Source organism: Babylonia areolata, chromosome 7 (assembly GCF_041734735.1).
Source record: "Babylonia areolata isolate BAREFJ2019XMU chromosome 7, ASM4173473v1, whole genome shotgun sequence".
Classification (NCBI taxonomy): Eukaryota; Metazoa; Mollusca; class Gastropoda; order Neogastropoda; family Buccinidae; genus Babylonia; species Babylonia areolata.
This window is the reverse complement of record NC_134882.1, coordinates 36,025,054-36,040,368: the sequence shown is the minus strand read 5'-3', so window position 1 is coordinate 36,040,368 and position 15,315 is coordinate 36,025,054. Positions and strand designations below refer to the sequence as shown.

The following is a 15,315-nucleotide window of genomic DNA, read 5'->3' as shown; positions in this document are numbered from 1 at the left end:
AAAACCTTGAGCATGAATATTAATTTGTTCGTGTGTTATAATATGCATGTGTGTGCATGTATTCATGTTTGTATATTTCACTGGTATGTATTGATTTATTTGTTGGATGTTTGGGGTTTTTTTGTTTTTGTTTTTTGTGTTTGTGTTTTTACATTTTGATATACAATACTTATTGTTTTAATGTGTGTGTGTGTGTGTATGTGGGCGAGGAGGGTGGTGCTTGTTGTAGTCAATTGACAGTAAGCGTATTTTTATTTGACCAGTTATAATCACTTTTTATGGTGTGCATGATTGTTTGTATAATTTCCATACAGATTATCAAAGTATTTTTGATTTGAATGATTGATTGACTATGCTCAATAAGTGTGGGTGTTTGGACTCTTATTATACTAACAACAATAAAGGTATTTATATAGCACTGAATTTTTTACAGAGACAAGTCAAAGCTCTTTCACGTCAGTCCTTCACATACTTGCATAAACACTTAATGACTTACAAATAAAAACCACAGACCTGAAAGTGGAGGGGGGCAGGGAGGAGGGTGCAGGGTCTATTATGGAAAGAGGTAGGTTTTAAAACTGCACAGATTTGTTAAAAGTAAGAGAGGAAGCTCATTCCAAGAGTAAGGTCCACAGAGAAAGAGCAGTGGCCGCCTGTGGAGCGTTTGAATCGGGGAACGTGGAAGCAAGAGTGTATCTGAAGCTGAGCTGTGGAGCAAGATGGGGTGCAGAGGTGAGGGCAGTCACAGAGATAGGAAGGGGCAGATTTGTTTTCAGTTCTGCATTTATAACAATAGTGTACCAATGCTACAATGGGTGTATTCTTTTATATGCAAACTTGAAGGAAACAAATTTTTAGGATCATTTGCTAATTTCTCTTCAGTATGTCACTTTTTTGTGCACTATCATGTCTAAAATATGTATAGGTTATATGTTAATGTGTTGTGCAAGAATTGTATAATGTTATTACATAGGTAGGGTTGTTGTTGTTTTGTTTTGTTTTTTGTGTGTTTTTTGTTGTTGTTGTTTTGTGTGTGTGTTTTTGTGTTTTTTTTTGGTGGGGGGTTGTTTGTTTTTTTGCTGTTTTTAATATTCCAGACCAACCAACCCTTCTGTTTTCAGTGAAATTTATCCCACTCACCATAATTCCATTCTTCCCATTGCATAAAAAACAACAACTCTGCTTTCACAAAAACAGTGGTTGTTTGCAGTTGTTAATGCAGACATGCATAGCTGCCTTGTATGGGCAATGGGAAGTTAAACAGGTCCCATTCCGCAACTTCCAACTTAAGTTTCAATGCCATGATGTTGAAGCGTATACTGGATGCAGGCTGCCCTGAAGAAACCACTTGTGAACTAATCTTCATTGTTGTGAGAATGAATCGGGCTGATTTTTGTTCATTCACAGGTCTGGATAAATAAGAAGTGAATGTGTCCAACTGCAAAAAAACTAATATATCACTGCAGAAATAAACAAAACGCTTTAAAACGTGCAATAAAAGAAAGAAAGGAAGAAAAAATGATTTGGCATTGCAAAAGAAGTGTGTGTTGTTATTTTTAAGTTGTGATGCCAAAAACATTCCTGTCAACTTCCAAATATTCCTCACAAGCCAAAGTTATTCTTCCGGGGTCTGTTCATGGGTTGACAGGTCTAATATTCACAAACATAAAAACAAATTAAACTAAGAATCACAAGTCTTTGAATATTCTTCAGGGAAGAGAAATTCGTGATTTTTTTTATTGATTTTTTTTTTTTTTTTTTCTCCCTTGTACTGGACACATTCAGTACATCCATACAAACATATACCCACATTCCCATATGACCTTACATAAAAATACTAAATCAATTCAGGCAAAATAGCTTTTATCGTATTACACAGATATACATCAATATATAATCACTATAATTTTTTAGAAAAAAAAGTTGACTATTGCATGATTTTAAGGTCATTAAACTAAAAGATTGTTACTCAAATACCACAACCTGTGTGTTTCCCAATGGAAAAATCAGCTGTGAAAAAACCCATCAAAATAGCATTACAATGTGTGTGTGTGTGTGTTTGTGTTTGGTAAAGCCTGGGATGGCTGGCATCACTTCCATGAAAATACTTTCAAAAGGGATAGATCCGCAGATAAGAATGGAAAATGCCAGAAAACCCTCTTTGTGTGTCCAGGTGCTACAAATCTTGACAATGTTTTCAAGGGAAAAGACTCAATAACATATTACAAGATGAGAATTTTAAGCAAGAGGCAAGACAGTAAGACTGACATCTGACAGGGACAGCTGTTTTTTTTGTTTTTTTTTACAATTTTGAGTGTGTGCATGAATACAATTCAAAATACTGAAGCAAACATTGACCACAAAACATAATCCTGTCTGAACCGTTTCATTTCAAGGCTGTCACATTCACACCATAAAAAAACCAACAAAAAAACAACAACAAACTCAACTCCAATCCCAGCCAATTTCTCTTTTCAATGCAAGGCAATGAGAAAATTAAACCACACCACCTTAAATTGTTTTGTTTTTGTTTGTTTTTATTGCTGTTGTTTGTTGTACGTTGTTTTTTTACATACTTGTCCAGTTTGAGTGTGTGAATGCGATACCATTGCAATGAGAGAAGAGCGAGTGTGTATTTCAGCAGTTCTCTCACACTATTGTGTGATAGTGAACATGTTATTTCATGAAAATCTTGTGCAAATATGTGCACACTGGTCTTGATGAATTTTTTTTTTATTATTATTGGTCCAGAGCGAGGTGAGCTGTTCTGATGTAAGTTTTTTTAAATATAGAAAGCAACAAACTTGTGAGAGAGAGGTGGATGACACACAAAACACACTGACCCACACCACATGACGCTGCACATCCAGTTTTACAGGAGATCAAGAGAAACATCAGACTAGCTAACCTGACAGGGGCAATAGCCGAATGGTTAAAGTGTTGGACTTTCAATCTGAGGGTCCCTGGTTCGAATCTCAGTGGCACCTGGTGGGTAAAGGGTGGACATTTTTCCGATCTCCCAGGTCAACATATGTGCAGACCTGCCAGTGCCTGAACCCCCTTCGTGTGTATACACACGCAGAAGATCAAATACACACGTTAAAGATCCTGTAATCCATGTCAGCATTCGGTGGGTTATGGAAACAAGAATATACCCAGCATGCACACCCCCGAAAACAGAGAATGGCTGCCTACATGACAGGGCAAATAAACAACGGTCATACACATAAAATGTTACATGTCTGTCTGAGTGTATGGGTGTGTGCCTGAAATCTAATCTGAATGACACAGGAAACGAATGAGGAGCGCCCAATGGCAACTGTCAGTCGGCTCTACCCAGGTAGGCAGCCTGTTGTGTAAATGACCCCATGCTTGTAAAGCGCTTAGACCTTGGTCTCTGACCAAGGATAGGCGCTATAAAAGTATCCATACCAATCAATCAAAAAAATAATAGACTTACTTGTTTCTTGTTTTGTTTTTGTTAAAACCTTTTACAAACTTTGTTCAGACTTTTACAAAATCTGGTCCATTTCAGTTGGTTACCATCAGATTAACTTTTTCTTTCTGATTTTCTATCTATTCTAAATTTGTGGGCATTCTGGCTGTCATTTTGTGCCTTCTTTCATACATCAAATCTAACACATCTCACTTAACCATGAACCAATTCAAACACACCGAAAGGCATTTATGTGGCACAGGCATGGAAAACCAATTAACTATTCCTGTTTTTAATGTTATAACTGTATTGTGAATGAACTTGGTTTCAGTGAAGTAAGCTATTCAAGATGTCCTGTGAAGCAAGCAAAAACTGTATACGTTAACTGAGTTATCAAGGCAGCTCAGCCTCTACTGAACGGTTTTCAACGAACAATATGTGCAAGTACTTCTCTGGGTGGGCAGGTGCAAACCAGTGGAGCAACTTTTTTTTTTTCTTGTCAAATTTGTTTCCTCTTGATTTACATGAGGTTTCATCTTATTCATACATTTCACAATGTCACTACAAATCCTTTAACACAATCATGATCTTATTGTGTTAAGCTAACAAACAGTAATTCCCCAAAATGTACTGATAAAAATGTAATTATCAAATACATGAAAAGGAAAGAAAAATGTACTGCAAATATGACAAGAGGCAAAGCCTTCAAGACTCACTTGTGCTTCACGTTTTACCCAGTGAAGGAATCATGAGGAGAAAAAGAGAGGTTTAAAAAATCACTGAAAAGTGCTCTGTATTAAAAATTATACATTAAATAAGCTTGGAAGAAAAAAATTATTAAAAAAAAAAAACCCACAAAACCCCACCCCCCCCACACCCCCACACACAAAACATGCGAGCAGGTTCGAACCTAGCATGTTCAGTTCCCAAGCAAGCAGACTAATCCCCACTGCTGCAGCGTGACAAATAGATGTGATTGTAGTGGACAAAAATAACGTCTTTTAAATCATGTTTTTTGTGTGTTTTATTATATCTCAATTATTCTTTTATTTCTGCAGTAAATGAGACGTTGCCATCGCTTCAAGCCCACCGCAACACACGGTAAACTCTAGATCTGCACTGACGAACCAGTCTACAATGGGCTGAAAGAAACGATCGATTCATTTTTTCTTTTATGTTCATTCCAGTTAATTCAGTGTCCACTTTAAAATATTCAAATGCAGTAAACAAACACGTCGATGGTGTAGTTAGTATCACTGTATGTGTTCTGTCCAGAATCTGTATTTCTTTCTTTTTAATTGTGAACAAGAAAAATGAGGTTGTCGTCTTCGAACACAACCTACCTTCTAGTAGGCCTAACTCAATGGGAAGCGGTTTTTTTAGAATTTCGGAATGTATATCAACAAAATAAACCGTTAATGATTCGGAAATACGGCTTAATTTGTGAGATTTACAACCTGTTATTGGTATGACTGTTAAGGTTTTTTTTCATACCATGTTTAAGCCAAATTTGGTATAGGCAGACAAAGTATTTCCAGAAAAAATGGCAATGTTAAAGTTAACCACGGACACACAGACAGACACACACACACACACAGACAACCGAACACCTGGTTAAAACATAGACTCACTTTGTTTACACAGGTGAGTAAAAAAATAAACCAGCATAAAACAAGAAAAAAAACACTCACATTGTAATATGGAATATCAAAAATCAATCAGCAACTTCTGTAGAGTGCACAGAGATACTTTCCTCACATTCCTTCACACAAATCACGAAGTCCATGGATTAACTCGCACACTAAATACCAGTATTTCAAAAAGTTGAAAAACTGTCATTACTGTTGGTACACTGCACCTGCAGTCAGCTGGGCTGCTGACAAAGTGTGGAACATTTAATGGGTTACATTTTTCAAAACTTTCCCTCATTCATACTTCATTTGTATTCATACACTGTGAAAATGTGAGGCAAATATGAAAACCATAGAATCTCTATCATTCTTCTACAATTTTTTTTCCTTTATGTCATGTTGTGACCCTGAAATTCAACTCTTGCCTTCTACTTTTGCTCTGACCATGATCAAACAAGAGTTCAATAAAGACTGGATGCAATTTTCTCTTTCTACCACTTACAAGCTTTTGGACCTCTGATCCTGCTTTTCACATCGTAAAGGGGGGAAGTCCAGGATGAACAAACTAATAACTACAATCCAACCAAGTTTTGACTAACTTGTTTGAACAAATTTAGTCTGTTTTTTCACTATGTTTATTCCAGATTTGTTATTGACAGACAAAACTATTTCAAGTTAAAGCTTAACTACACACACACACACACACACACAAACAACAACAAAAAACAAAAACAAAAAAAAAAACAGGTTCTTACATAGACTCTGTTTACACAAGTCAGTCAAACATCAAGCATGGAAATCTGGCAGCATGGGCATCTGTTAAGTTCAAAATCATGGGGAGTCCCACAGACATATTTCTTGAAGGTCCCTGACTACCTACTTAGGGTCACTCTTACGCTACTCATCTGAATAAAAACCTGCATAGCTACACACAAACACAAGCAGACATACCTTTCAGTTGTAATCATCTTGGTTTCCGGGCCAAGTGGCCAACGGAAGGGATACTACTTTTCTTTGGAGCAGTCAATCCTGGTGTTGGACTGAGTTCCCATGGACAATTTTCAATATGTTCAAGTTTTTGTTCTAGAATAGAAATGTTTACATTGCCCCCGGGACCTGCTTGATGAACATGCAGTGTCCTTTCCATTTTGAAAGGACTGTTCCTTCCTTCTTTAGTTCGACATCTTTTCACTAGAAGTGAAACTAGCTGATGAGAGGGGGAGAAAACTGTGGGGAGGAAAAGTTTCAAAGCATCAGGCTTGCATATTTATGAGTTGTCAGAAGCCATGGGCAGCCTGTGAAACTTTATCCGTGACATATGTTCCCATCACCCGCCAAGTTGGTCTCTTGCTGCTCCAACTGCTAGAAAACTGCCACACGCAAACACATTACACAGTCCCAGTGCCTGTACATCTGTTGCCATAAGGCCACCCACCTAAGGAGTTCCAGCACAACTGCTGAATCACTTTGGCAGTGGTGATAAACCCAATACCTCTAAATGAAAACTTATGAATAAACAAATTCAACAAAAGGCAATCTGTGTGTAGCATTTCACTTTTTTCTTTTGTTCGTTTCTTTCTGCCTTTAAAGAAACCTTGGTGGAAAAATCTGTCATACCAAAGCAAGGTCAGCACAATTTTCCTTGCAAAGTAACAGAAAAATAAAAACAACAATAGCAGCTGCAGCAACAGTAAAACAAAACTTTAACGCTCACACATGGGTGTGAACAGAACCACTTTTTCAAGTCTCAAAACAGGTAAAGTGCCCATAAACCAAAAACAAGTGCACACATATGTCACAAAATGACATATACATATATGTATATAAAACACACACACACACACACACAGCTTCAGGTTAGAATCTTGTAAATCTATACTCTAAATGTAGTAATGACAAAAATCAATCTTTCCACACTCACTAAAATAAGAGGGCAAATTTAACCCGTTCAGTGCCATAGAATTTTGTATTTTAAAAAGTGCTCTACCAATGCCAGGGAAGTTTGAGGATTATGGGGTTATCAGCTGTTGTTTTCAAGTCTAGTACAAAAACTATGAGAGATACAAAAGCATAGTAAACATTTTTGTGGCCTAAAATGAGTATGGATTCTGAATCTAAACATTTCTCCCAATTATTCTGTTTGAAAATGACTATTCACTCAGGCATTTCAAAATTCTTCTTGTGCATCATAAAGTCCACAGAATGACATCCCAACAGAAAGCAAAACACAGCTGGAAATTGCAAGCTAATTGTCAAATTATACCTGTAAAAGAAAATAGGTTATATCTTTATGATAGCAATCACAATGCTTGTAGACATGCAAGTGAATAAATATCCCAACTATGACAAATGTGAGTTCAGTCAAGATAAAAAGTTAATCACATTCTCAGGAACTGAGCAGTCAAGTTTTGTTTTGTTTTCACACCGAAGTGTGTACCCAGTTTAGAGGAGGAAGCTCTGTGATGATAATCACCCCTTTATGGTTGCAATCGAGCCAATAAATTGCTGTTATGTCCAGCTTGCCTCCTCTTCAAAGAAATTGGTTAATCTATCAATGACAACAAGCGTGAAAAAATAATCACATATTCCCGTTCATTTAAGTCAACCCTGAGTTTCAGGAAAATCAAGGCTGCTGTCTATTTCCTGCCAGTTGAACACTGTGAACGACAGTTCACTGATGGTCATGACCATGCCTACTTACACACCCTCTGGTCTTTGATCAATAGTTTTTCATCACTCCACTCTCTTTTGCTCTCTTCTCAAATTATGCAAAAGTAATGCACCCTTACTGTCAGTCCTTGTCACTAGCGAAAAGATGATGTCTGACTGGAAAGATGGACTGGATAAAACACCAAATGCTGCTGTCAGTTTCATCACTGTCATTGTCATCACCTTCAAGTTCAAACCAAGCATCAAACAAGATACATCTCTCATTGTTATTACCATATATAATCATATGTACAGCCTGCTTGCAAAGTTGTGTAAATCCACTGACTGGGACTCTGCTGGACAAAGTTTCCACCACCCATTTTGCATATGATGCAAATCCACTTTTCATGCGCGCTGAACTTAGTCCAGTTAGCAAAACATTAATGAGAAGGGCTCCTCTACCTGCCCCATGTTCATCTTACTCTTTCACCTCCAAGTTTCTTAGTGAAAAACACTCCCCAGCGCCAAGTATTTCAGATACATGCTCTCAGTCACAGCCTTTGGTTAATGTCAAAACAACACAATGGACTTGTTCACTTCAAACTCAGTCACTGTTCCATTGGCAGGAAACTGGCTGCAGCTGTCAAGCTTTCATTCGTGAAAAATGGTCTTTTTAACATGACCCATCGATGTTGACTGACGTCGCCAATAACAGTGCACTGCCTAGTCAACGAAAGTCAACTATAGTGGTGAAGGAGTTAGATGGTATGTTCATAATCCAGGCATTAAACGTACCATTCAGAGTCTGTCTGTGTTCATTGAACCAAACTCCAAGGAAGGAGAAATCAGAATAGATGCAGGACGTCAGTGGACGTCTTACAGGCACCGTGACAACATTTTGCGTAGGACATCAGCTGAACAGGTTAAATGTGATCTCAAAGTAATATCAACCAACTCAAATGAACATGCACTTTAATTTTTTAACAACCACATCATTGTCTTTTGACAAGTTTTTGCTTTTTTTCTTGCTTTTTTTTTTTTTTTTTTTCCAAATCTGAACTTTATTTCAGATCTTCCAAGTAAATGGTGGTCATGGACAAAATGAACTCAAACTACCTCTACAAAAAAGATACCCTAAAAATTATCCTGTACACATACACTACGCTTTTTACAAATACACAAAATATACCACTTGTTCTTTGAGTTCTCTTTTGTCTTGGTGGGTTCATGGCCAGCAGTATTTTGTTCATTTACACACACACACACACACACACACAGATTGTATCATACAAATGCCAAAACAACAAATACGCAAAACTGCTACACATTCTTTGTTCAATTCGACATGCTAGACTATTTACTCAACATGCAAATACAATGTATTTTTCCAAAAATTCAAGGGAAACAATGATGGACTCATCAAACAGCATACAAAAAAAAAAAATGTTTAAAACCAATCTCCTCAGCAAACGATTAACAAACCATTTATTTATTTCATTAGTTTTAAACCATTCCTTCATTTTATTAGTTTTAAATCCTTCCTGCATTCTACTGTTTTAAACAGCACAGGCTTGTGTAATCACCTGCCAAGGCTTTATTGTATTATATTGTATTCCTCTTTTTTGTCACAACAGATTTCTCTGTGTGAAATTCGGGCTGCTCTCTCCAAGGAGACAGCATTGCTACTCTGACAGCGCCACCAATTTTTTAAATATTTTTTCCTGCGTGCAATTTTATTTGTTTTTCCTATCAAAGTGGATTTTTCAACAGAATTTTGCCAGGGACAACCCTTTTGTTGCCATGGGTTCTTTCAAGTGTGCTAAGTGCATGCTGCACACGGGACCTTGGTTTATCGTCTCATCCGAATGACTAGCGTCCAGACCACCACTTGAGGTCTAGTGGAGGGGGAGAAAATACTGGTGATAACTGTGATTTGAACCAGCATGCTCAGATTCTCTCGCTTCCTAGGCGGATGTGTCACCTCTAGGCCATCACTCCACATAAAGCTGAAAGATCTATAAAAAAAATTTTACATACATTACACACGCATATAGATAGAGAGAGAGAGAGAAAATATCAAAGTTCCAGGTCTTATACACAAACATAAAAGCAAGAATGGAAATGGGGAGAAAAACACGCAAGATGCTTTGAACAAAGATTGACAATGAGACCTTACCTGCACAAAAGTACCTAAGTTTAAAAAAAGTCCACACCTTTTCAGATTTGTTAAAAATTCAACATTATTCAAGGAAACTGAGTGCTTGCATTGGCTTTGAACAACACCAGATAGACAGGGTCACCTCGACTTTCTTGCTTGGCATCTTCGGCGTACTCATTTTCGGCATGTCGATATGCATCCACCCATCTTCATTCATCTCTGCATCTATGATACCTCTGATGCATTATGATGTATGGAAATGTAACAAAATTTCCAGAAAGATTAATCAGACTGTTATTCAAGCCGAAAAAGCTGAAAAAAGGGAGCAGTTTCAAATGCAAAAGAAAAAAAAAAGAAAAATAACAATGAACAATTATTTGATTTTTTAAACATCAAAAAATAAAATAATGGAACAATATCTAATATAAAAATATTTCTAGAAACTAGGTGGGAGTGAGTGGTGAAAGTGGGGATATATAAAAGAAGAAAGCAAGTTTTAAATTATCAGATTTATCACATATCCATTTTCTAATACCACATAATAAGTGAAAACATTATATTATTACTCAATATGCATGAATAATCAAATACAGTCACTCCATCAGAAAAAGAAAAAAAAGGCAGCCACTCTACATAATCAATCAATATTTTTCAAACAAACATTGACATTATTTCAGCACTGGTAATATGTTAAAACCAATACAATTTATATAGAAAAGAAATTCAATGATTAAAGAATGCATACAAACAGCATAAAAACTGCTGTTTCATGAACAAAATATACTTACAGAAATCATAATAATGATTAATAAATAATGCAACCAAAAAAAACAAAAAGCTCAAGAGAAGAAATAAGTATAAACCTAAGTCAACAAATACATGAATAAATAAAGGGAACATTGCTCTTACAACTAAGTGGAAACTAGGATGGGAGGTGAAATAAAAATTGACACAGGTAAGCATTTTAAATGAAAATCTCTTTTATGTGTATGTGTCCACGCACATTTGAGTGTTGGTAAACATGTTCATGTGTGGAGTGATGTATATATAAGCGAGTATGTATATGTGGCAATGTGTGTACATGCATGGGCCATAGGTGGTGGTGGTGTTTTTTCATAGCATCTAAACACATACAACACATGAAAAGAAATAAACCCAAAAACTGCTGTCCATTTGTAGATCAAAATCTTGCACATTCAGAACTCAAAACTCACAACTATACTTTAAACACTTCCACGGCAGCATATGAATAAGTTAATGATCTATTTCATAAGAATTAAAAGCAGCACCACTCTGCACTTTTTTCTTTTTTCCCAACATACCAAAGAAACCTGGTCCTTATTTTCTTTGTTGTATTTTTTCAACTCTGCGCATGGTTGTGCACACATAAAAGAGACTGAAGATTTGAACAAACATTATTCAGTGCAGCTTTTCTGAAACAGTCTCAATAATTAAACACGTTCAAGCTATGTCAGTGATAAAAAAAAATTACACCATGACATTCAGACATTGTTCGACTTAATTAAGCTTCACTTCTAAAGTCCTTCAAAAAGGCACTTTGGAAACAATGCTCCAGTTAAGATTGTGCATGTAAACAGAATGTAAACTGCCCAATCTTTCAACAACAAATCCCTAAGATGCTTTCAGTCAAAACATTAGTAATAAAGCACAAAAATGAAACTGCCTATAGCTCTGTCACAATAGATCTTAGAAGCTGCTACATAGGTGGCTCAAGGACAGGCAGGTCTACGATGCTCATTGTAACATTTCATCTTGATATTACATAGTGTCTTTCAGAGTGCATGTGTGTATATATGTGTCAGTAGGCCACGGTTTATGAATGAATATTTTGATAAATCATAGTTTTGTGCATTCTGACTTTTATTTTGCTGGATTACAAATTCTCATACTGATTTTTCTAATTGCATAAGATATATGCTGATGACATAGGTGTCAAGGAGCATTATATATTACCATGTCTGTGTAAAAGTTATGTAATATCCAGTGCAGTCCTCCTCTTTTCATCCCCTTTCCACCCCTGAAAACGGAGTATGGCTGCCTACATGGTGGAGTAAAAACGGTCATACATGGTAAAGCCCACTCGTGTACATACAGGTGAACGTGGGAGTTGCAGCTCATGAATGAAGAACAAATAGAATCCCCTTTGCTTTTATTTCTTATTCTTAGTTCCATCATGTTTTTGCAATCAGCATTTATATTTCACACATTTTCATTCAGCACTTGACTGGAACCACTGGCAGACCTGCCTACCAGAATGATCTTTTTACAAACTTTGTGAAGAGTTCTTCAACTGACTTCCATAATATACAAAAATGAATGAAAATGGATTATCTAACTTTTTTTTTTTTTTTTAATGAAACAGCACACACCTGTCATTCTTATTTCCAGTTTCCAGTATTGCTTTGTCCATCATTTGGACTTGCGAGAACAGGATCTACAACACTGAAATGATGCCTTGGAGTGCTGGTCCAGATTCAAGCCCAGCAGAAAAAATCAAAAAGAAAAAAAGCAACGCTTCCTCACAAAATACAAAAAATGTACCAAGAACCACTCAATCAATAGTAACAGGACATACTTTTCCACACTGCAAGTACTGCAGATTGGACTTCCCTATTGCCCACCATGGAAAGTGTGACACTGAACGACACTACCAACATAAGTTCCATCGCTTTGTCAGTGTGTATGGAATATAAAATTTTTGTTGACTTGTTCTCAATTGCAGATACTAGGCCTACACTGGGTACATCAATACGTTTTACTTTTACTGCTATTGGCTTGACAATACAAGCTGGAAAAACAGAGTTCGTAAGGTATGAATAACATGAACACTGAAGAAGAATTCTTCCATGAAAAACAATAGATATTACAAGTCGCTTCTTTAATCTGTGTAGAACAGGACTTGAAAAAAAGACCAAAAAAAACATGTTTTATCTTTACAAAAATCTTAAACTGATTTCAGATTCAAATACAACTGTAAATCTGTGTCTCCTTGATTTCTGTTCTTTTTAATTTCCTATTCACAAGTGTATAACATGTCCCTTTCTTTCCAAATAGCACCATAATTTAAATCAACTCTGTAAAACCATGATTGTATCAATCTGAAAACATGGTGGATGTAAACTGAAGCTTAACAATAGAACGGAAATAAAATCTGGTCACCTGCATATGACAATGAAGAAGACAGGCAACTCACGCGCACTCTCTCTCACACCGTATCATAAACAACAGAAATGTAGACAGATCAGATTCCAACGCTATATTGATATTTACATATGCACAATTGTCTTTTTCTTTCTGTGTAGATAAAAGCATGAGTGATATGTCATGATAAAAACCAGTCAGTACAAACCTACCAAAAAAAAATCAACCTCAGCACCCTCAAACAGCAAAATCAGTTTTCCCTAACTCATGTTTGGAATGTGTGGAGCATTGGCGGAGTGGTCATGTGCCCGACTAGCCAACAAGAGTCCACAGGTTCAAGTCCCACACAGGATTAGATTTTTTACTCCCATTCTACTAAACCTTGAATGGTGGTCTTGGTGCTAGTCTTTCAGACAAGACAATAAACCAAGGTCCTGTGTAACTAAATGAATGGCAATGAAGGGGTTGTCCCTGGCAAAATTATGAAGACAAATCTACTTTGATAGTAAAACAAATCCACTTGCAGACAGAGGGAAAAAAAAAATTTTTTTAATTGGGCTAGCACTGCTCTGTGACAATGCACACTCCCCTGGGAGAACTCATAGTTCACACAGAGAAATATGTTGTGACAAAAAAACAAAATAAAATAATATGTATATGAGAACTCCTACAGCACCTTGTATTCTAGTCACACACACACAAAGGTATATTCCCCACAGTAAGCGCCAATGCAAAATGCACCTTCATTCTCACATTCATCGCCACTGGTACACTACACTACACTATTTACACACAACAAGAACAACAAAGAAAAAGCAGAGAAAAGAAGAGCATATCAATATTAAAAAAACTGACATTCATCACATGTTTAAAAGAACAGAACAAAAAATTTCACAAATTATATCATTCACAACAGGGTTGTAAAAGCCATATAAATGTCTTTCTAGTTCAGATCAGGCAACAAAGGAAATGCGCCAATGATCTTGAACATGCTTTGCTCATATCATACAAACAGATCACACCTCTTAGATATTACAGACATCTGTCTCTACTTCATATCCCTGTTGTTTCTTCATGAGCAAATGGCGAAACAATCTATCTGTCTATATTTGTGGGTCTGTGTGTGTGTCTGTGTGTGTGACTGACCTTCGCCCCTAGTCAAGTAACTTACCAAAAATTTTTCTAGGGGCCTAGATATCTGATTTTTAAGGACTTAATTTGTGTGTCAAATTTCATCCATGTCTATCAATAGGTAACTGACAAAACTTCTAAAAATTTTACAAATCTCATTGCAACGATGTTCCAGGATAAAATGGTGAATCAGTTTACAGATTTTTACCACATATTGTCTCCAGTAACTGCCCTGCTCATGCACCACTTTTTTCACGGCATACTCCCGCAAAACAAACAGTAAAACTCACAAAAAATCAAATCAAATCATGTTGCTTACAGCCTGCTGACCACAAAAGGGTCATTTCAGGGCTGACCTTGAATTAAGGTCAAGGTCATAGTGGTTACCTGTATTATGAGAATCAATGTAAAATGTTAATCAATCCAGGCAGCTCTGAAACTTGTTCCTTGGCTATCAAGCACAAGCACACACACAATCACACAAATATGAACATACGCACATGCGCCCATATGAACATGCGTTGACACATTTACAAATGGACATGGCCTCTCGGTATACATAACTTTTCACCAGTTCAATAAAATAAAATAGTAGTTGAGGTGTAAAAAAGTCAAGTTCTTTTGTGTATTCTTAGGCTAAACTTTGTGTGTGTTTAACGTGCATATGTATGTACATCTTTCGCTTCTAAGTGTCTCTCCATATGTTTCTTTTGTTGTTCAATGAGCTATTAAGTCATTGCTGTACAATGGAAAATAAATATATAAAAATAAATAAATAGTATTAACAAGAGAAAAAATAGAAGAATAGAAGAATTAAAAAAGAAAACAAGAAAGGGGGAAAAAAAAGAGGAAGAAAAGAAAATGACTAAAACATATTGATGATTTAGAGATCTTTTTGTCCTCTCAACCCATCTCCAAGGATTTGTTCTCCTGGCCTGATCCTGGAACACACACATACACACACACACACACACACACACACACATGCACACACACACACACAGAGTCACACACACACACACACACACACACACACACAAAACCAGCAAGTAAACTTTCTGACTCAGCTAATCAGCTCGTTTCCAGATTAGCCACACAACTTGGCAAAATAGAACACACCTACTGGGCAAATAGCTTCCATCAATGTT

At 36.5% G+C, this 15,315-nt stretch overlaps 2 protein-coding genes across 2 annotated transcripts in view; one reads left to right on the top strand and one right to left on the bottom strand.

The window, feature by feature from the left end:
* The window catches only part of LOC143284018 (uncharacterized), an 11,415-nt gene extending 10,997 nt beyond the window's left edge, over positions 1 to 418 (top strand). Inside the window, exon 4 of the mRNA XM_076590565.1 lies at positions 1 to 418. This exon is cut by the window's left edge and continues 1,095 nt beyond it. The gene's annotated coding sequence lies outside the window, so the exon portion shown is untranslated.
* A 3,903-nt stretch (positions 419 to 4,321) lies between these two features.
* Positions 4,322 to 15,315, bottom strand: part of LOC143284017 (palmitoyltransferase ZDHHC20-B-like) — a 32,998-nt gene continuing 22,004 nt past the window's right edge. The window contains exon 12 of the mRNA XM_076590563.1: positions 4,322 to 15,108. Coding sequence (XP_076446678.1) covers positions 15,071 to 15,108 — 38 coding nt within the window. The 3' untranslated portion in view covers positions 4,322 to 15,070. The remainder of the gene's footprint in view (positions 15,109 to 15,315) is intronic.